Source organism: Chrysochloris asiatica, unplaced genomic scaffold (assembly GCF_000296735.1).
Source record: "Chrysochloris asiatica unplaced genomic scaffold, ChrAsi1.0 scaffold00011, whole genome shotgun sequence".
NCBI lineage: Eukaryota > Metazoa > Chordata > Mammalia > Afrosoricida > Chrysochloridae > Chrysochloris > Chrysochloris asiatica.
The window spans coordinates 15,743,107-15,765,238 of record NW_006408529.1 but is presented as its reverse complement, the minus strand read 5'-3'; the positions used below and the strand labels follow the sequence as shown (position 1 = coordinate 15,765,238).

The following is a 22,132-nucleotide window of genomic DNA, read 5'->3' as shown; positions in this document are numbered from 1 at the left end:
TGATCCTGTTGCATTATACCAGGAGTCAGGCACATACTTCTTTTTTTTAAGGTTTTTATTGTGGATTGAGTAAATGTTTACAGGTCAGATATCAGTTTTATATTCAACAAATCATACACCTTGTTTCATTACAATGATTATAATCCCCTCCATGTACCAACAGTTACCAATGTTTCTCTCTGTTCACTTTAGCTTTTTTTTTTAAAAAAAAAAACAAAACACTCAGGCATGTTCTGCAAGTCTGCCTCCTGGCCACCAGCTCTTAGTCCCTCACTTCCCGTAAATCTACAGTCTTCAGCTGCTCCCTCTCTCCATGTCCCCATCTCTGCCTCCATCTCTGGGTGTGTCTGCTTCTCTGGATAAGGTCTCACATTCTGCTTGTGCTCTTCTCTCTTGATGATCTTAGGGCCTTTTGTTTCTGGGCTATAAAATTAACTACTCCCCTGTTTTTGTTACAAAACTTCTACCTTTACAAATGTGAGAGTCACAATTAGTTATGATAATAATTACTCATTACTGAATCATAAGAATCTTATCCCATCTCTTTTAACCAGACCCATCTAGACAAGATGAAAACTATTCAGTGGGGACTCTTTCTTTCCCCACACACTATTAAACTAAGCTTCCCCTTGAAACCTTGTAAGCCAATACCTTCATCCCTTTATTGCCCCCTCATTTTAGATAACCAGTGCCCTTCCCTATTCATACCAGCTTCACTCTCAGCTCTAGCCCTCTGTGGCTGTGTCCTTGTCCATAGGCTCAGGTGTCCCAAGGTCTCACCATATTTTGGACCAACTAGTCCTTCCTCTACCCTCTGTCATCTCCAGGTCCATGGGAGTCTATGGACCATGGTTGAACTCAGCCCATTTCTTCATTGCTGCCTTTCCCCCTCTTTCACTCACCAGTAGACCCACATGGGTACCAGCAAGCTTACATGCCTGCTCATGTGTTCCCTTTGAGTTTCAGTCTTAGAGGGGAGTTTGTCCTGAAGGCACTTGATTGCTAGCCTTGTTGGCTTCCCAGAGAACAACTTGCTTATTCTTATAGTAGCCAGTCATGCTGACATTTTTGTTTTGGGTTTTTCCTGATGATCTTTCTTTGAAGATGTATCTTCTGTCACTCTTAACTGTTCCAGGCTGGTCTGCTTGTCCTTTCTAGTGGGAATGTCCCACCTCCGAAGGTTCTGGATGGGGCTCAGGAGTCCACCTAAGGTCCTATACACAGCAAAGGCTCCGCAGGAGGTCTATTTCACTGGGCATGGACACATATTTCTTGGTGATATGGCTTACTTGGGATATGGCCTGCAAAATTGGCTTTGGTTTTTGTGAGCCATTTAAGCAAAGATTATTTTGTACTCCACTGTGAGGAAGTGCAAAATACACCCCTTCAGTTAGCACTGGGTTAGTTTCCAAAGACCAGATTGTTATGCATAAATAGCTTAGTCTTACTGTCACCTCTCACACTCAAAGTCAGTGGGTGTTCTTTACTGCCCAATGTGTGTCATTAATATGCAAAATGTCCGAGTGAGTTTTTTCTATTGTTGTAAATGCGAATAACTGACAGATGAGAAGATGGTGTACTGCCATTTCCCCAGATTGTCTAAGTGTCTCACATTTCACCTCTTTTGTAGCTCCTCCTTTACATAGCACTGCTATATATGCTGATGAAGAAGAATTCTCCAAAGTATGTGGATCATCTGTCCCTTCAACTCCTCAAGGAAAAGAAGCTGAAAGAAGGTAATTATGCTTCCAGCAATTGTTTATTTATAGCTTTGGGATTTCTGAGACACTAGCGCTTTAGGTTGTTGCTAAATGTCTTCCAGTGGGTTCTGACTCTTTCCAAGTAGCCGCTGGTTCAAACTGACCTTGTGGTGTAGGAGTCCTGCTCTTTAGGATAGAAGGTTATAAGACAAAAGCTTGTTTAAAGCTCTTTTTAGCTTTTTTATGTGGTTTTTTTTTTCCTCAAGAAACTTGATTTTAAAATAACTAACATTAACTATAAGGAGCTCTGGTAGCATAGTGGTTACAAATCGGGCTGTGAACCGCAAGGTCAGCAGTTCGAAACTACCAGCTGCTCCGCTGGAGAAAGATGAGGCTTTCTACTCCCGTAAAGATTTATACCCTCGGAAACCCTGTACAGGGTCGCTATGGGTCGGAACTGACTCGACAGCACTTAACAACAACAACAACAACATTAACTATAATAACTGACATAATTGACACATGATTGTCCTAGTAAACATTCCTACAGTTGATATGAAAGTGCGGGCCAGGTGGATCATGTAGAAATGATTTCTTAGGCAGCCTGAGAACACATTATACAGGTAGTCTCCGACTTATACTATGGAGTCCTGGTATGGCGCTGTGCGTTAATTCACTAGACTGTAAAGCTGTTTGAACTGCAAGGTTGGCAGTTCAAGCTCACCAGCTGCTCCTTGGAACCCTGTGGAACCGAGACTTGACGGCACTTTACAGCTCCGACTTACTACAGGATTCTGTTCCACAACTGTCGTAGTTGGTCCTTGTCACTGTTGAAGTGTTGTCCCTGGAATGGTGCTGCTTCCCTTCCAAAGAACAGGGAAGGCGTAACACACTTACCCTGCACAAAAGAGGTTAACGAGACAAGACACTTAGGGAAATGAAAGATAGGTTCAGTAGCATAAACATTCTTACAGAGAAATAAGAATGGGCAACCACCTTGTGAAAGAAGAGGTGCAGCCCCCCAAAACAGTTTGGCTGCTTCTTTACTTATCCCTTTGTCAGAAGAGTGAGCTATAATACTCCTGGTTTGAATGCCCAAAGGAGCTAATCTGGGAATTGGCCCATATATGGTTTCCTTGAGTCTTGTTTTTCAGGTTTCAGCCTGTTATTAACTAACCTTATTTTCTTTTTTTTTTAATTTTTAATTTTTTATTGAGTGATAATTTGCATGGGGGAACATTAGTTTTACATTCATTCTATCATACATCGTTTCATTGCCATAGTTACCATCCCGTCCATGCATCATCACCCAACCAAAGGGTGTACCCCGCAGGCTCCTCCTCCCCCCACTGTCCTCAGCACACAGCTCCCTTCCCTCCCTGGATCTCAAGTCCTCAACCACTCCATTTCTCCATGTCATCCTCTCTGTCTCCATCTCAGGCCTCACTACTTCTTTGGGTGGGGTCCCGATCTCCGCTCTTCTCCAATGATGGTCCCAGGGGCCTTCACTCCTAGACTGAAATAACCTTATTTTCTTTTGCAAATAAATTTCCTCTCTCCCCACCCCTCTTCCTCAGAAATTTCTTACTGCTGAGGTTGGCTCGTTTCTTGCTGAGACAGCCTATACCTAAAGTGACTTGAGACCCCCTTCTTTCCCTGTTCTATCTTACCTAACCATTCTGACATTGGTTGAATTTTTTTTAAAACATTTTTAATATTGCCTTTTATTATCAGTATCTTTATAAGTACAATCTTTATTTATTGGTGTGGCATTGTAAGATAAAGCACTGGACCGCAAGGTCTGTTTGAACCACAAGGTCGGCAGTTCAAACTCACCACCTGCTCTTTGGAAACCCTACACAGGGTTGTTATGAATTGGAACTGATTCAATGGCACTCAACAACATCCCTAGAATGATAACATCAGCACACTATAGAGAGCAGCATTGTATTTAGTTTACATCACTATTGACAAGATGTACAATAAAAGTCTGATGGTCGCATGATAGGAAGTGCAGTTTGTCAAAATTTTGAGTTGTAACTTGGGAACTACCTGTATAGTGAAGAACTGCAGCATTAATAATAATAAATAGACTATATAAAACTGTCTAATTGTAAGTTCTTAGCTGGAGCAGGCCCTTGATTTCTATTAAGTAACAGGCCAGTTCTAATTACTGAATGTATTTTGAAAGTAGGAACCCAGCATTAAATATATATTTATATATATCAGTTAGGAAGAAATTTGAATCAGGAAGTCTTTGAGATTATCTGCATTAGTGAAGTTTTATAGTACGTGGTTATTCTCAAGATTGTGTGATGCTACTAAAAGTCTCCTGGAGAATACACACTCAGCTTTAAATGGTGGTATAAGTAAGTTTTTTATGTATTTTTTAAAGTAGCTAACACATTGACATGGTTTTAAAAAGATAAAATGGTTTTGAATTTTTTAAAAAAATCTTTGTTGTATCTCCACCATCTACCTAACTCCTGGGACTCACTGTTACTAGTTTCTGAGGTGTCCTTCCAGAATTTATTTTTGCATATAAAAGTAAAAAAGAATACAGGTGGTCAGAAAACAGAATTTTTTTTCTGTTAGAAGCCGAAAAGAAGTGAGTTTTATCGAGGACTAGAACTGTTACAGCCAGGCAGCACATAAGTAAAAATTCAAACTGCTCCGATTAACTAGATTTTTCAGCGTGCTTAAACTTGGAAGTCTCAGGAACTAATAGGCAATTTTTCTGATGGCTGATATTTACAAGATTTTGTGTAATCTGTCATAAGATTGTCATAGACCTCAAAAGTTTAGTTGATAGACAAACATTTCAGAATAACATGTTTTTCCATGAAGGGCTTAATCTGTAGATATCATCGAGCTAGTCTGTGCAAACCAGAGAGTTTATTATAAACATTTTCTGAGAGCAAGTTAAGCAAAAATCTTCTTGAATCATTTATGTTGCACTCTTCCACATGTTTCCCTGAGAGTGGTCAGATTCTCATAGTATTCCCTCCCTGGATTTCTCATGGGCAGCACAAGTGAACTGTAATAGTGTTAATGCCTCTAGTGTGTGTCTGCTTGCATCCTTGCTACCACCATGTGACCAAACTTGGCGGGTTTCTGCCAGTGTTATAGGTCCAAAGCAGTGCTCCCTCAGTCTAGTTCTGATCTTCTGCTTCTGGTTTCTGAAAATAGCCCTTGGAATTCTTGAGCTTGTATCAAGATACCTTTGTTTTCCAAAATAACCAGACAACATTTAAACATGTACAGCTGTAGTGAGAATCCCCCAAATTCCACACCCTGGCAGGTGATGTCAAGTTGTGGGGTGAAGAGTGGAGGCGATTGATGCAGTCATGGGTTTTGGACCTTGAGGCAGCACTGCTGACAAGATGGAGCTATAAAAGGAAAGGAACTTGGGTGTCTGATGATGGTGCAGCTGCTATTCCAGCCCTGAATTCCCTCTGCAGTTTTACTGAGAAGAAAATAAAGTGTCTTGTTTAAGCCATCTAGGGGAAGGAGATTTGTGCCCTTGGCAACCATATCTAATCCTATCTAAGAAATATGGTCTGAAGTTTTGTTATCCTAAGAGTAGTTGTGGAATTTTAAGCAAGAGGTGACATAGTTAGATTTCCATTTAGAAATTAATAGTTTGGTTCTGTGGAGATTGGATTTAAGAAAGCAAAGAATGAAATGGGTAAATGAATTTGGATGTAGAAAGGATTAGGATAATGATGAGAGAGAGAAAGGAGAACAAAGAGGTAGATGGATTCGAGAAATAGGAAGCCCACAACAGGGTTTAGGGGTGGGTTGGATGGAGTGGGGTAGGAGGAGTTGCTATTACGATGACTCCTAGGTTTCTGGCTTACCTAATGGATGAGGATGGTGTCATTGACCAAGATAGGGGATGCTGAAGAAAACAGTTTGGAGGGGTTGATGATCATGACTTTGGTGGGATGATATTAAGATGACAGTTGTATATTTTGGTGTGGACCTTTAGAGGATAGAGCTGAACTAGATTTATTTGCTTATAGGTAGTGATGATGATGTGGGCAAAAATGAGCTCATGCAGGTAGAGAGGATAGCCTGAGAGCAGACAAGGACCTGAGTCCAGGTCTGGAGAAACTGTTCTCTGACTATAGAGGAGAAGGAGCCTGAAGAGGAGGGAGAAGCAAAATGACCAGAGAGGAAGGAAGAAAATCACCAGGAAGATGTTTGCTCACAGAGTGAAGGGGACATGTGAGAGTAGTCTCATTGCTGTCGAATTGATTCCAACTCACAGTGACTCCCTAGTACAGAGGCGAATGACCTCGGAGGGTTTCCAAGGTTGGAGTCTTCATGGAAGCACACTGCCACATCTTTCTCCCATGGAGCAGCTGGCAGGTTGGAACTGCCGGCCTTTTGGTTAACAGCTGAGCACATTACTGTTGTGCTACCTACCAGGGCTTCTTGGGAAAAAACTCAGAAGGGTGAGATGCAGCTGAGAAGTCAAGGAAGGTAAGGACTGAATAAAAACAACCAAACCAGACCCACTGCCTTTAAGTGAATTCTGACTCAGTAACCCTGTATAGGGTTTCTGAGGCTATAAATATTTATAGGAGTAGAAAGCCTCATCTTTCTCTCAAAGAGTGCCTGGTGGGTTTGAACTGCTGGCCTTGCAGTTCACAATCCAGTGCTTATTCTACAGTGTCATCAGGGCTGTATAGAATTGGTGTCAATACCTTAAGGTGGGTTTGAACCACAAGTTCCGGGGTTCTAACTCTGGTTGTTGTTAAGTGCCGGCGAGTTGATTCCGACCCACAGTGACCCTGTATAGAGTTTCCAAGGAGCAGCTGGTAAGCTTGAACCACCAAACTTGCAGTTCAAATAGCTTTGTTCTAACTCTAATAGAAGAGGTTTATTAGTCAGTGGTTCACGCTTACAAGCTCCTCCTTGGAAACCCTATACAGGGTTGTTATGGGTCGGAACGGACTTGACAGCACTTAACAGCAACAACTCCTAACTCTGCCTTAGTGTCTACTTAATACAAAGATTCAAAGTGCCACAGGGGCCTTTTACAACATGCATTATGAGTGTATAAACGGTTCTGACTCATAACAATCCTGTATAGGGTTTCTAAGGAAAGACTGGTGAGTTTTAACCACTGACCGTGTGGTTAGCAATCCAGTGCTGATCCTACAGCACCATGCCAGGAGTTTTGAAAGGCAATAAAGAACCCCTATGAGGGTGCAGATGTGGCAGTTAAGATGAGATAGTGGTGAGGTGGGTCAGCAGGAAGAGGGCAATTTGGAGGACAAGGAGACAGGTAGGCAACTACTGCAGGAATGCTAGTGATAGTGGAAAGTAAATAAAATACTAGTGCTGCAGGAAGCGGCCAAGGATGGAGAGGAAAAGTCAGAGTCTTGAGAAATTCACAGGCCAGTGCCAACAGGATTTGCAACCTGTTTTTTCCTAGGATATGAGAGAAAAGAATATACCCAGATTCGTGGATTTTGGATGACTGGGTGGACAAACTAGAGAATGCCAAAGGAGCTTGTTGGCAGTGGACGAAGGAGAAAAGGACTGAGCTCAGCTTTGCTTCTGTTGGGTGTCCAAGGCGCATCTATGAGCGTTGAGGGTATTGTGACCAGCAGGCAGGACATCCTGGGATTCAAGAGGAAGGCTGAACAAGAGAAAGACTTGGGAAGCAGTGACGACACTAGGTAGTTTAAACCATGGATGTAAGCTTGGAGATGGGGTTACTGGGGAGCAGAGGGTTAAGAGCAAAAAGAAAATAGAGGGCAAAGACCCAGAAATGAAGAACATTCTTCTAGTAGAGTTAGAAGGCGAGGTTTATTAAGGGTTAACATCTGTGATCTGCTACAAAAGACCTTTTTAAAGTGTTAAAGAACAAAGATGTCACTTTGACGACTAAGGTGTCCCTGACACAGGCTGGTATTTCCAATTGCCTCATGTGCATGCGAAAGCTGGATAGTGAATAAGGATGAATGAAGAATGAATGCCTTCGAATTACGGTGTTGATGAAGAATATAAAATGTACTGTGGACTGCCAGAAGGAGGAGCAAATTTAACTTGAAAGAAGTGCAACCAGAATGATCCTTAAAAGATGGTGACACTTCATCTCACATACTTGGGACACATTTTCAAGAAGAGTCAGTCCCTGGCCAAAGACATCATGCTAGGTAAAGAAGAAGTAAGCCAATCTTCTGAAACCCTATACAGGGTCACTGTGAACTGGTACTGACTCCGTGGCACTTAATAACAACAACATAATCTTGTCTTGAACAGTACATTCTGATCTGTGCCTTATTTCAAGTCCTTTGAAAATGCAGGCTATATTATACCACCATGGTTTGACATTGGCTTTTCCTTCTACTTAAGTACGCTCTTGTCCACTTCTGTGCCTGGAAAAGTAGTGCCAAAAGCTAGCTCAATTATCATAACCACGATCCAGCCCTGCACCCCAGTCAGGCAGCCGCATCATCTCTGTCAAATGCCTACTGAGTCAACACTCTGCACTGTCTTTTGGTCTTCCTACTAGACAATGAACCCATTTTTAAAGTAATATATTCAGCACATTTGGCATTGTCAGGTTGGTGTTAAATAAACGCTTGTACTAAGTTGAATGAAAAGATGAAAGAACTCTCATAACCCATCAGAAATTAGGGTTACATTTTGACACTATTCCTTTGATTGTCATCTAATGATACACTTCAGGAGTCCCTGGGTGGCACACATGTTTAAACGCTCAACTACTAGCCAAAAGGTTGGTGATCTGAACCAACCCAGAAGTACCTACGAACACAGACCTGGTGATCTTTGGAAAAGTCACATCCTTGAAAACCCTGTGGAGCAGTTCTTTGCACATTTGGGGTTGCCACGAGTTAGAATTTATTTGTGGGCAACTAAAACAACTATAATAAGCTTTGACTGCAGATTGGCTTTTAGTACAAGTGTCAGCCTGTAACTTGCTTTAAGAAAAGTGCCGGTCTCCAAGATGACCACAAGGTGCTGCAGGAATGGGACAGGAGAAACCATGCTGATTGGGTTTGGGAAGATAGTGGAGACAGCCAGTAAAGCTGGGCAGGTGCAGGCTGCCTACCACAAGTACAGAATCTCTTCATTAAATTGCATCTATTATTATCTTCGACAAGCACTTATAGTAGACATTTGTGAGTAAAAAATGTACTACGTGCAAGATATTAATGTCTTGTTTTTTGTACAGTTTGAACATTTCCGAAAATGAAGCAAATCAAAGTGAATCTGTAAAAAATAATGCACAAGAGGTATGTAGAAATGTTCTCTGTTCTCTTAATTTCTAAGATAATTCATACCTTGTTTAGACACAAGTAGAGAAAGTGTTCCGTGGTGGCATTTTTCAGAGAAGTATTATGATGTATTAGAAGAAAATACTTGGATAATAAAAAGGGAAATATTTTACATCTGTGTTCTCACTGAGGAGGTCTCAAAGCTCTCTGTGCCTTCTCAATTTTCATAGCAGATTCTTATTATGGTAAGGTTGGAATTTACAAAGGCAGAGTGAACTGTTGGGAATATTTATGTGGAGTTTCTTAATCTAGATTTTCCTTCCTATACATTAGTCATGTTTTCATCTTCATAATAGGAAGATTATGTTCCTATCAGTTTAATTGTACAGGTTTAGAAATGAGAAGTGTGGACTTTTCCGTTATTTGCTATTGCATTAAGAATTATAAGGATTTGCATTTTCTAAGCCCGTAATGCCATTTTATTGATACAGGTAGGAGGAAACCTCAAGCTTGTTACTGATGACCGTGAAAGCAGACAAAGTAGTGATGTGGCAAAACCAGATAAACAATATGCAACAAAAGATAAAACAAGTACACAACAGCATAAAGCTATTCCGGCTACAGTGTCTTCAGAACTCTCAGGGAAACCAGCTAAATCAGTCACTCCTAAAAAAACAGGACACCTTAATGCTCCATCTTCTGTTGAAAAGGAGACCTGTGCAACAAAAAGGCAGCAGGTAAGAGAGTATCTGCCATCCTTTCGCAGAGGGGAAGAGAAAAAAGTTTATTTACAAATGTTTGGGGCATTTTCTCACTTTCAGTACTTTTCAAGAGATAAATTTGTCATTTACTATCTTTTAAGCTATAGTGGGATAAAGGGTGACTCCCCTCACACCCTCAAGATAGGTCCACATCCTAATTCCTAGAATCTATAAATGTTAGTTTGGGAAAAGGGTCTTTGTGGATATGATTAAATATCTTGAGATAAGAAAATTTTCCTGAGTTGGGTTGTTGTTGTTAGGTGCCATGGAGTTGGTACCGACTCAGTAGTGACCCTATGCACAGCAGAAGAAACACTGCCCGATCCTGGGCCAACATCACTATTGCCACGTTTGAGTACATCGATGCTGCCAGTTGGCCAGTCCATCTCGTTGGGGTTCTCCCTCTTTGTCTTTGACCCTCCACCCTACCAAACACTCTACCAGGGACTGGTCCCTCCTGACAATATGTTGTTGTTGTTAAGTGCTGTCAAGTTGATTCCGACCCATAGCGACCCTGTATAGGGTTTCTGAGGAGCAACTGGTGAGCTTGAACCGCCGACCTTGCAGTTTTAATGGCTTTGCAGTCTGGTTCATTAACCCACAGCGCCACACAATATGGGTGGGCCCTAAATGTCACTACAAGCACCCTGGTAAAAGAGGAGGAGAGAGGTTAGACAGACACGGAAGAGAAAACCATGTGACGACAAAGGTGTTAAAGTTTGGTGTGATGGGGCCACAAACCAAGGAGTGACATTGCCAGACTTTCTTCTAGAGGCCCCTTAGGGAGTGTGGTCCTGTTGGCGCCTTAATTGTGGCCCTCTGAAACTGATAATGGACAGCTGATCTCCAGACCTGTGGCACCATACATTTTTCTTGTTGTGAGCCACCAAGCTTGTAATAGTTTGCTACAGAAGCCACAGGAAACTTAGTACACCAATCAGTGGCTTTTTTTCAGTTCTGTACTTTTCAGTTCTAGAATTTCCTTTCTTTTTAATAGTTACAATTATGTTCTGATCAGTTTAAACCATGTAAAGTAGAATCTTTTCATTTGTACAAATAATTGCTTTTATCATTGCAAAACTGTACAATGTTAAAACCTATCATTTAGCAAAGGAAGAAAGGTATTGTGTAAATGTTTTCTAAAATAAAGTTGTTACTGTTAATTTTCAGTTACATTGTAGTTGCTAGGTACTGTCAGATTGGTTCCCACTCATTGCAGCCCTATGCATAGCCGAAGGGAACTACCCAGTTCTGTCCCATCCTCACAATTGTTATGTTTGAGCCCATTGTTGCTACCATTGTATCATTCCATCTCCTTAGGGGTCGGGATCTTTCTCTTTTTTGCTGACTCTTTACTTCACTTTACCAAGCATAATGTCCTTCTCCAGGGACTGGTCCTTCATGACAGCATGTCCAAAGTACAAGAAATGAAATCTCACTAGCCTCATTTCTAAGGAGCATTCTGGGTGTACTTCTTCCAAGATAGATTTATATGTTGTACTGGCAACCCACAGTACTTTAAATATTCATAAGTTCTTGTAGTCTTTCTTATTCGTTGTCCACCTTTCACATGCATATGAGGCAATTAATGATACCATGGTTTGGGCTGGACACACCTTAGTCCTCAACTGCAGTCTTTGCTCTAGAATTCTTTAAAGAGGTATTTTGCAACAAATTTGCTTAATGAAACGCGTCTTTTGATTTCTCAACTGCTGCTTTTAAGCATTGATTGCGGATGCAAGTCAAATGAAGTCTTTGACAACTTCATACTTTTCTCTGTTTATATACTGGTCTAGTTGTGAGGGTTTTTGTGGTTGTTGTTTTTACATTGAGGTGTAATCCATACTGAAGGTTATATGGTCCTTGATCTTTATCAGAAGGTATATCATTGCATATCACAGGTTTTTAATGAGGCCTCCTGCAGTTCTGATGCCCCGTTTTTCTTTGTATGTCTTCAATTACATTATAACCTCTAATACTGATGCACTGTTGTTAAGTGCCATTGACTTGGATCCAAGCTGTAGAGTTTCTGAGATTTTGTATCTGCAGGAGCAGAAGGCCATATCTTTCTCCCGGCTGGCTGGTGGGCTCAAACTGCCAACCTTGTGGTGCGCAGTCTAGTGCTTATTGTATGGAGCCCCCGGCCTCCCCAATATCAGTCCATGTTGTTGTTAACGGCTGTCAAGTTGATGCCAACTCATAGCATCCCTGTATGGCGTTTCCAGTAAGCAGCCAATGAGTTTGAACCACCAACCTTGTGGTTCAAACCGACCTTGTGGTCAAGTGCTTTATCCTTGACTGCAACGAAATAACAATTTCCAAGAAATTATACAACAAGAATATTTTGTATCCAAATCAGGTAAGTAGCATTTCTTTCTTTCCTTTTCCCTTCACTTTACCTAGCATGATGTCCTTCTCTAGTGACTGATCCCTTTGAATAATATGTTCAAAGTATGAGAGATGAAGTCTCACTATCCTGACTTCTAAGAAGCATTCTGATGGTACTTCTGTGAACACAGATTTGTTTTGTTTATCTAGCAGTCCGTGATACTTTCAGTGTTTTTCTCCAGCACCATAATTTAGATGCATTGATTCTGCTATGGTGTTCTTAGTCATTGTTCAGCTTTCACATGCCTACAAGGTGATTGAAAATACCATAGCTTAGGTTAGATGTACTTTAGTCCTCAAACTGACATCTTTGCCCTTGAACACTTTAAAAGAGGTCTTGTGCAGCAGATTTGCCTAATGCAATACATGATTTGATTTCTTGACTCTGCGTCCATGAGCATTGATTGTGGATCCAAGCAAATTGAAGGTCTTTGGCAACTTTGGTCTTTTCTCCATCAGTTGACCTCAAAAAAGGTCAACTCTATTTTGAGGAAGTAGCTCTTCCCCAGTGCCTTCCAGCTTGATCGGCAGTATTGTTTCCATCAGGAATGCCATGTTTTCCAACCACAGATCCTTCCTCTTTGTTTCCAACTTTCACATTCCAGTCACCAGTAATTATTTAACTGCATGTTTGATCAATATCAGACTGAAGAAGTTGGTAGAATTGTTTAATTATTACTGTCTTTAGTAACTGGTTATGTAAATTTGAATAATACTAGTATTAACTGGTCTTCCTTGTAGGTTTTTTGATATTATCCTATCACAAATAACATTGTCTTTCAAGATTTTAGATAGATCTTGAAATGTTTTTGTTTTTGTTTAGGGACAATGAAGTAACGCCATTCCTCTTCAGTTAGTCATTCCCAGCATAGTAAGCCATTTGAATGATTGATTCAAAATGGCCCATGCCAGTCCATTTTACCTCACTAATGCCTAGGATATTGATCTTTATGCATTTCTTTTCATTTTTGACAACTTCCAATTTTCATAGATTCATACTTAATACTTACAGGTACAAATATCTACTTACAGATAGTTAATGGATATTTGCAGCTATGCCTTCTCATTTTGAGTTGTACCATATCAGCAATTAAAGGTCCTGAAAGTTTAACCTCCATCCATGTCATTAAGGTCAACTCTATTTTGAGGAGGCAGTTCCTTTCCAGTGCCTTCCAGCTTCATCTTCAGGCATGGTACCTGACATTGTTATGCTTCTATTCATAAGGTATTCATTCAGTGGGTAACCTTTCAGAAGTGGTCGGCGTCTCCTTCCTAGTTTCTCTTAGTCTGGAAATTCAGCTGAAACCTCTCCACCATGGGTAAATCTGCTGGTAACTAAAATACTGGTGGTATAGCTTCCAACATCGCAACGACACAAAAGCCACCACAGTATGACAAACTGACAGATGAGTGGTGGAGAATAAGCTTATTGTTAAGTGTCATTGAGTCAGTTCCAACTCATAGTGATCCTGTATCTGCTTTCCAAGGAGCAGCTGTTGGGTTTGAATTGCTGATCTTGTGGTTCACAGTGCAGTGCTGCTCCTACAGGGCTACACCAGGAGCCCAAGCTTAGAAATGAGAAAAGGCTATCTGTTCTGAATTTCCTTTCCTTTGCAACTACTGGGTAGACCCTCTCCCCTCCAGTATTTGGATAATCAAGTTGGTCAGTCTTTGTAGGGTTTGAACTTGATGCTGAGGTCTTTGTGTCTTAGAATTTTTGAGTCTGCAGGTTCTGCGACTTGATACTGATGTCTTTGTGTCTTAGAATTCTGTGGATTCTTGATTTGATAGTTAGTCCTGTGGAACCCACATCAGCAGACTTTCCAGAAAATTCAAGCACCTGGGTCTAAACTCCAGTCAGTTGGTTCTCAGCTTTGGCAGCACATTGGAATGACGTAAAAAAAAAATTGCCATCAAGGCAATCCTGAGCCTTGATGACCACATATGAGTTCCAGTGCTTCATAAGTAGATCACCAGGACTTTCTCCTGAGTCCTTGACTTCTTTGAACACATTTATAATAGCTGCTTTTATAGTCTTTGTTTCCTAAATCAAAGATGGGGACCATTTGGTGTCAGTAACTATTGACTGCTTTTTCTCCTTGACTGTGGGTGACATTTTCCTTTGTAACATTCTTAATGTTAATTATGTGAATAATGGTAGTTTGAATATTGGCTGGTCATCTTAAACTTCTGTAGGCTTGGTTTTACCCTTTGCTAGGTTCTGCGGGAGAAAGATGAGGCATTCTGCTCCCATAAAGATTTTTACAGCCTTGGAAACCCTGTGTAGGGTCATTGTGAGTCAGAACCGACTCCACGGTACTTAACAACAACAAGGGTCAATGCATAGAAAGCCTAGAATGCTTGTTTGACAGCCTCTCTGGCTCAGCGGGTATCAGCCTCTGTATTAGTTTTCACTTGCCGCATAAAAATTATCACAAACTTCATGGCTTAAAACACCATTATCTCACTTTTTTTTTTTTTTTAAGGTAAGAATTCCAAGTCGAGCTAGATTCTCTGTTCAAGGTTTCTGAAGGCTGAAATCTTATCTGAGACTCGGGGTCATCCTATAAGCTTGCTCAGGTTGTTAGTAGAATTCAGTTCCCCTCAGTTGTAGGACTGAGGTCCCTGTTTTCTCCCGTCACTTGGAGGTCACTCTCGTTTCTTAGAGGTTGCCTTCAAGTCCCAGCCAGGTGGCCCTCTCACAACTTCAAAGCCAACAGTAAAATCTCAACTCGGCCACAACGAACTCTTACTTAGTATTAGTTAATCAGGAGGACATATTGTCTGCAAGTACCAGTCCTTGGAGAAGGAGATCATGCTTGCAAAACTTTGGGGGGGGGGGGGTGTCAACGAAAAAGAGGACGCTCCAACAAGATGGACTGGCACAATAGCAACCACAGTGGGTTCAAAGGTAACAATTGTGAGGACGGTGCAGGACCGGGCCCTGGTAAACTCTGTTGTGCATAGGGTCGCTCTGAGTCCGAACCAGCTCATTGGCTCCAAACAGCAACAGTCATCAAGGGGAACTATCTCATTACTCTGACAGAGCCACCCACACACAAAGGGAGGAGAGTATACAAGTCATTGGTGGTCATCTTAGAATTCTGCTACTACAACCTTCAGTCTCTGTCTCCCTGGTGCATCTTTTTAAAGAGTGGCTCTGAGTCTCGCTAGAGAGGGTTTCGTGAGATAAAGGATTTGTTTTAAGGGATTGGTTCATATGATTGTGGGGACCAGCAAGACCAAAGTCCTATGGAAGGCTGAAAACTCCAGCAGTCTCGAGCCTGAATTCTGTGGACCTAGCAGACCAGACCCTCCAGCAGGATATCTTTATCAGTCTTGTGGTAGAATCCATTTTCTTGGGAAAACCTCAGTTATGGCTCATGAAGGCCTTTAACTGATTGAATAAAGCTCACTCATATCATGGAGGGTTGTTGTTGTTATGTGCCCTAGAGTCCGTTCCAACTCATAGAGGCCCTTTATAGGGTTTCCAAGGCACACCTGGTGGTTTGAACTGTGGACCTTTTGATACACAGTCCAGTGCCAATCTCCAGCACCACACCAAGAGTCAATCTGCCTTAATTACAGACAACTGATTATAAATGTTAATCATGTGTAAATAACCTTTAAAGCCGTATATAGACGCGTTTGAACAACTGAAGACCAAAAGCGTAGCCAAGTTACATATAAAATTAACCATCATGCACCCAATTTTACGTTTTTTGCCAAGAGAACAGGTCTAGAAGCTGTTACTTCATCATTCTTGGGAGCAGAACTTAAATATAAAAGTTCAGCTTCCTTCCACGTAAACATTTTTTATACATTAACTAAACAATCAACTAATATAGTCATCAAAAGTAAATGAGAATTACAGCAGAAGTATGGACAGTATTTGGTAATACCATCATCCTAATCCTTATATTTTAAGAAAAAGTTTTTCTCAAAAACTTATGCTACTGGGTCATTTCTTGTGATACAATAGTGAATAATTATTATCAGGACTGCTTGTGAGGGTTGGAAATGTAAAGGTAGACATTTTGTAGCATGGAGGGGAGTGATTAACTTTTCAGCCTAGAAATGGAGGTCCCTAGGACCATCAACGGAGAAGAGCGGAGAGCGGGACCCTACCCAGAGAAGCAGTGATGCCTGAGATGGAGGCAGAGATGATGGATGACATGGAGAGATGGAGCAGCTGGGGACTTTAGACTCAGAGAGGGAGAAGGGACTGTGTGCTGACGACCAGAGGGCAGGCTTTGGTTGGTTGATAATGCATAGAGGGGATTGTAACCATAGCAATGAAATGATATATGATAGGATGAATGTAAAACTAATGTTCTCCCATGTAAACTATCACATAATTCACAATAAAACATTTTTAAAAACCTATGCTACTTTTTTTCCCCCATGGTAGAAAGTCCAGAAAAGGAAGAAGATATCTCATGGCAAAGAGAAGACATCAAGAAGTAAAAATCTAGACTCCTCAGGTATAGAATGATGTTTTATACTTATTTTTACTGATTTAGGAACTTCATTTTTTAAAATAAAAATCTGTGTTTTAATTTGTTTCTGTAGTAAATTATAAATATGTAAAAGTGCCACTTTTAAGAATTAGGAATGTGGTGCTTTGGAGTAATTGATTCCCCTGCCCCCCAGTGTTTTATATCCACCACCTAGATTTCACTTTTAACATCTTATTACACTTGGTTTATTCCCTACTTATCCATCCAGTGGAGTCCTAGTGTGGCACTGTTGGATAAGCACTGGACTACTAGTTGCAAGGTTTGTGGTTCAAATCCATCAGCCATCCCTTGGAAACCCTAAACAGGATCTCTATGAGTCAGAACCAATTTGATGGCACTTACCACATTAACATCCATCTATTATCCATTAAAATTTTTTGGTGCATTTTAAGATAAATTGCAGACATGAATGCACTTCCTTTTAATTAACTCAGCATGCATATCAGTAACTGGACTAAAGTGTTGGTTACAGGACATACAGTATGTATGCTTTCCATCCACTTAAGGACCCAGATTTTAAGTGGACATTAGTTGAGTGCTGAGAAACGCAAATATAACTCACACCCCTATCAAACTATAGACTCCTTTTCAGAAATTTCTCTCATGCCCCTTCCAAGCCAATCCATACCTTCTAACTATTGTTCCTGTGTTTTTGTTTTACAAAATAATGGTAGCAAAAACATTGGAATATTTACTATATACCGGCCATTTTAGCAGCAGTTAAGAAATCAAACAACATATTGCATTAACAAATCTGCACAAGACCGCTTTGAAGTATTCAAGAGCAAAGATGTCACTGTGATGACTAAGTTGTCACCTGACCCAAACCATGGTATTTTCAATAGCCCTATATGCATGTAAAAGTTGGACAATGAATGAGGAAGACCATAGAAGAACTGATGCATTTGAGTTACAGTATTGGAAAAGAATATTTAAATGTATCATGGATTGCCAGAAGAACTAACAAAACTGTTTTGGAAGAAGTACATCCACAATGCTCCTGAGAAGTCAGGATGGCGAGACCCTCATACTTTCAGACATGTTATCAGGAGGGACCAATCCCTGGCTTGGTCATCAGGCTTAGTAAAGTGGAGGGTCAGAGAAAAATGGGATGACCCCCCCCAATGAGATGGATTGGCACAGTGGCAGCAGCAGTGGACTCATAGTAAGGATGGTGCAGGACGGCACTGCTTCATTTTGTTGTGCATTAGGTCACTATGAGTCAGAACCGACTTGTTGGCACCTAACAAGTCATCTTATGAAGTATTTTTTTCTATGACTGCATATATGTTTCTGCGGTAGAGTTGAGTAGTTGGCCCACAAAACCTAAAATATTGATAATGCAAATTTTTAAAAAACAGCCACTTTATTGATTTAAAATTTTGATTCTGCTCATTTGGAAATACTCAGTTGAAGGCTCTATTCATATGTCTGATTTCTTGGTGCTCCTACATCTGACTTCTATCTTCTGACTTCCAATCCACAAGGGAACCCGTGTGGGCTTCCTTGTGGATTGAAAGTCAGAATCTCACGTAACAGCTGAGTTCTAAGTGAGAGCATTTTGAAAGAGGCAAAAACCTGGCCTTGGAATTTGTTCAGCATCACTCCATGATATTCTAGTATTAGAAAGCCAATTGCCACATCTTCCTCCTGAAGAACAGCTGTTGGGTTTGGATTACCAACTTTTGGTCAGCAGAGGACTTAGTCACTGCAGGGACTTTTATGTCTGGTTTAAGATAAATGCATTTCCTCATTTTTGTGTTGTCTCTGTAGTTGTTTTAAGACAACAAACTTTGCTAAGGTTTTTGATCACTTTTACTTTCCCAGATTCAAGTGGAAAAGGGGATAGGGAAGAGTGGCAACGAATTTATGGCTGTGATTAACCCACCACATCCAGGAATTGATTCAAGTTGGTATGAATTAGAGATAAACTCTATCGTTGAAAGTGAAATGCTCATTAGGTTGAAAGTATTAAGTAAGAATTGTTGTTGTTGTTGTTGTTGAGTGCCTTGGAGTCGGTTCTGACTCATAGCAACCCTGTGTAGGGTCCTTGAGGAACCACTGGTGAGTTTGACCACCGACCTTGCAGGTTAAACTGACCTTGTGGGTCCTGTACTTATTCTACAATGTCACACCAAAAGTCCAAAGTAAGTAAAAGACGGCAGCGTTTTGGACAGCTTCAGCGGGGGATGGTAGGAGAGCTGAGGAAACAGCAGTTAGACTGACAAGAGAAGATAGGAGCTTGTGAGACTGTACTGTGGTGAGAAGCCGTTGAGTGTAGGCCCTCTCATAAGCTTCTTCCCACTATAGTTATCTTTAGCAGTTTGGTGGGATTGTTTTTGTTTTAGGCTGTCAAGACCTGTTCTAGAACCAAACTGTTAATAATATCTACGTAAAATTTGACTTGTTTTAATATTCTAGATAGTGACATTTCCGATCATGTAATTATTTGGTGTGCAGAGGGAAAGAAAACCAGTGACCTCATGGAATTGGATGTTGTTTTGTCTGCATTTGAAAAAACTTCCTTAAAGTATAAGTAAGTATTTTGTTGTTATGCTGTTAAGTGCTGTTGCATCTGTTCTGACTCATAGCAACCCAGCATAGGGTTTCCATGGAGCAGCTGGTGAGTTTGAACTGCTGACCTTGTGGTTCAAACCGACCTTGAGGTCCTGTGCTTAACCCTACAGCACCATACCAGGACTCCTTGATAGGATCTGTTTCCTAATAAATTTCCCTTGAAGCATTACTTTACTCATCACAGCTTTTGATATATGTAATATTTGCATTGCCATACAATTTTAGGTATTTTGTACATGACCTCCAGGGTCGCAGGCCATCCTTTAACCCAGTATGCTATCAGGAGTCCTTTTCTATTTACAACTCTTCACTAGAACAATAACAGCTAATAGTATTAGAACTTTAGCATGCTCTCCAATCCCTTGGTCTATTTTTTCTTACCCCGACTCCAGTCCCCATCATGTTTCGATTGTCTAAACCAAAAACCAAACATGTTGCTATTAATCCAATTTCTAACTAATAAGAATTGGTGACATATGAAGAGAGAGAGCATCTGAGGGCACTAGACTCATGGAAAGAGAAAGGTTGTGTGATGGCGGCCTGGAGGCAGGCTTACAGAATGTGCCCTTTGGTTGCTTAAAGGATTATATATTTCTGAGTGTTTCTGTGTACATCAAAAAAACAGGGAATAGAAGCAAACACTTAAATGATGATTTGCTGTACTCGTTGCAGTGAAACAAAATACTATAAAATGAGTGTAAAATTTATGTTCTCCCATGTAAACTATCACTAAATTCATACACACACACAAAAATTGGTGGCATATCGTGGTTTACTTTTTGCGTTGCTAACTGCAAGGTCAGCAGTTCGTGTCCTTGTGGCAGTCCTTGAGAGACATTAGGCTTTCTACTCCCATAAAGACATTTTGTTGTTGTTAGGTGCCATCGAGTCGGTACCAACCCATAGAAATCTTATGCACAGCGGAACGAAACACTGCCCGATCCTGGTCCAATCTCACTACTGTTGCCACACTTGAGTCCATTGATGCTGCCACTTGGTCAGTCCATCTTGTTGGGGGTCTTCCTCTTTTTCTCTCACCCTCCACCTTACCAAACATGATATCCTTCTCCAGTGACTGGTCCCTCCTGACAATATGTCCAAATTATGAGAGACAAAAGTTTGGCCATCTTGGCATCCAAGCAAGCAAGGTTGTATAATCTGCATATCGCAGATTATTAATGAGTCTTCCTCCAATCGATGCCACGTTTTTCTTCATGTAACCCAGCTTCTTGGATTATTTGCTCAGCATATAGGTTGAATAAGTATGGTCAAAGAATACAACGTTGTCACACACCTTTTTTAAAATTTTAAACCATTCAGTGTTCCCATGTTCAAACAACTGCTTCTTGGTCCATGTACAGATTCCTCATGAGCACAATTAAGTGTTCCGGAGTACTCATACTTCAAAATGTTGTCCATAGCTTGTCATGATCCACACAATCAAAAGCCTTTGCATACTCAATAAAGCACATGTAAACATCTTTCTGATATTCTCTGCTTTCAGCCAAGATCCATCGTACATCAGCAATGATATCCCTTATTTTATGGCCTCTTCTGAATCCAGCTTGAACGTCTGGAATTTCTCTGTCAGTGTATGATTGTAGCCGTTTCAGTATTGCCTACAGCAAAACTTTACTCGCATGGGATATCAAAGACATTGTCCGATGATTTCCGCATTCCGTTGGGTCACCTCTCTTTGGAATGGCCACAAATATGGATCTCTTCCAATCAGTCGGCCAGATAGTTGTCTTCCAAATTTCTTGGCAGAAATGAGTGAGTACCTCCTGTGCCACCTGACTTTCTTGAAAGATTTCAGTTTGTATTCCGTCAGTTCCTTCAATGCATCTTGGACTTCCTCCTTCAGGATCATTGGCTCTTTATCATATGCTACCTCTTGAAACAGTTGAACACTAACCATTTCCTTTTGGTACAGTGACTCTGTGTATTCCTTCCATCTTCTCTTGATGCTTTCTGCATCATTCAATAATTTGGCCAGTGACTCTTTCGATAATGAAAGTTGAGGCTTGAATTTTTACTTCAGTTCCCCCAGCTTGAGAAATGCTGAGCATGTTCTTCCTTTTTGGTTTTCTGATTCCAGATCTTTGCACATTTTGTTGTAATATTTGGCTTTATCTTCTCAAGCTGATCTTTGAAATTTTCTGTTCAGCTCTTGGACCTCCTCATTTCTTCCATTTGCTTTAGCATCTCTACTCTGGAGAGCAAGTTTCAGTGTCTCTTCTGACATCCATTTTGACCCTTTTCTTCTTTCTTGTCTTCTCAATGACTTTTTGCTTTCTGCATGTATGATGTTCTTGATGTCATCCCACAACTCTCCTGTGGGCTAGAATTGCTGACGATGCAGTTAGTACCCCCAAGGTGGGTAACCCACTATGCCCCCAGGGTTCCAAAAGCAACACTAGATGCAAAAAAAAAAGGGCAAAGGAATAGTTTTCCAAATATTCAATGATATTAATTTAGAGCTTAGAATTTTATATCCAGCTAAACTTTCATTCCAACTCAAGGGCATTATAAAATTTAAAAGGGTTCAAAAGTTTTATAACATAAAGAATCATACTGAAAAAATATTGAATGAAGTTTCAAGTAAAAGATATATTCAGAGTAAGCTGTAATAAATATGACATAAAAGTAATCAAATACCTTAGTAAAGTCTGTTGGCTTAATAGAACTAGATAAACAACACAAAAAGGGAGAAATTCATCTATCTTCAACAGAAATCAAAGTCTCTGAAGTGATGAGCACTGATCAAAAATTGGGTGATCCAAACCCACCAGCTGTTCTTTGGGAGAAGATGTGGCAGTAGGCTTCCAAAATTACAGACTTGCAAATACTCTTGGGCAGTTCTACTCTGTCCTATATCTTGGATTTCTGGGGCTGTACATCTTTGCAAATTGAAACTGAAACTGAAG

The 22,132-nt window shown here is 40.7% G+C and overlaps 1 protein-coding gene across 1 annotated transcript in view; it reads left to right on the top strand.

Moving 5' to 3' along the window:
- Window positions 1–22,132, top strand: part of CENPU (centromere protein U) — a 52,087-nt gene that overhangs the window by 15,444 nt on the left and 14,511 nt on the right. Inside the window, exons 5-9 of the mRNA XM_006834505.1 lie at window positions 1,631–1,736; window positions 8,917–8,977; window positions 9,451–9,696; window positions 16,520–16,592; window positions 19,050–19,164. Coding sequence (XP_006834568.1) covers window positions 1,631–1,736; window positions 8,917–8,977; window positions 9,451–9,696; window positions 16,520–16,592; window positions 19,050–19,164 — 601 coding nt within the window. The remainder of the gene's footprint in view (window positions 1–1,630; window positions 1,737–8,916; window positions 8,978–9,450; window positions 9,697–16,519; window positions 16,593–19,049; window positions 19,165–22,132) is intronic.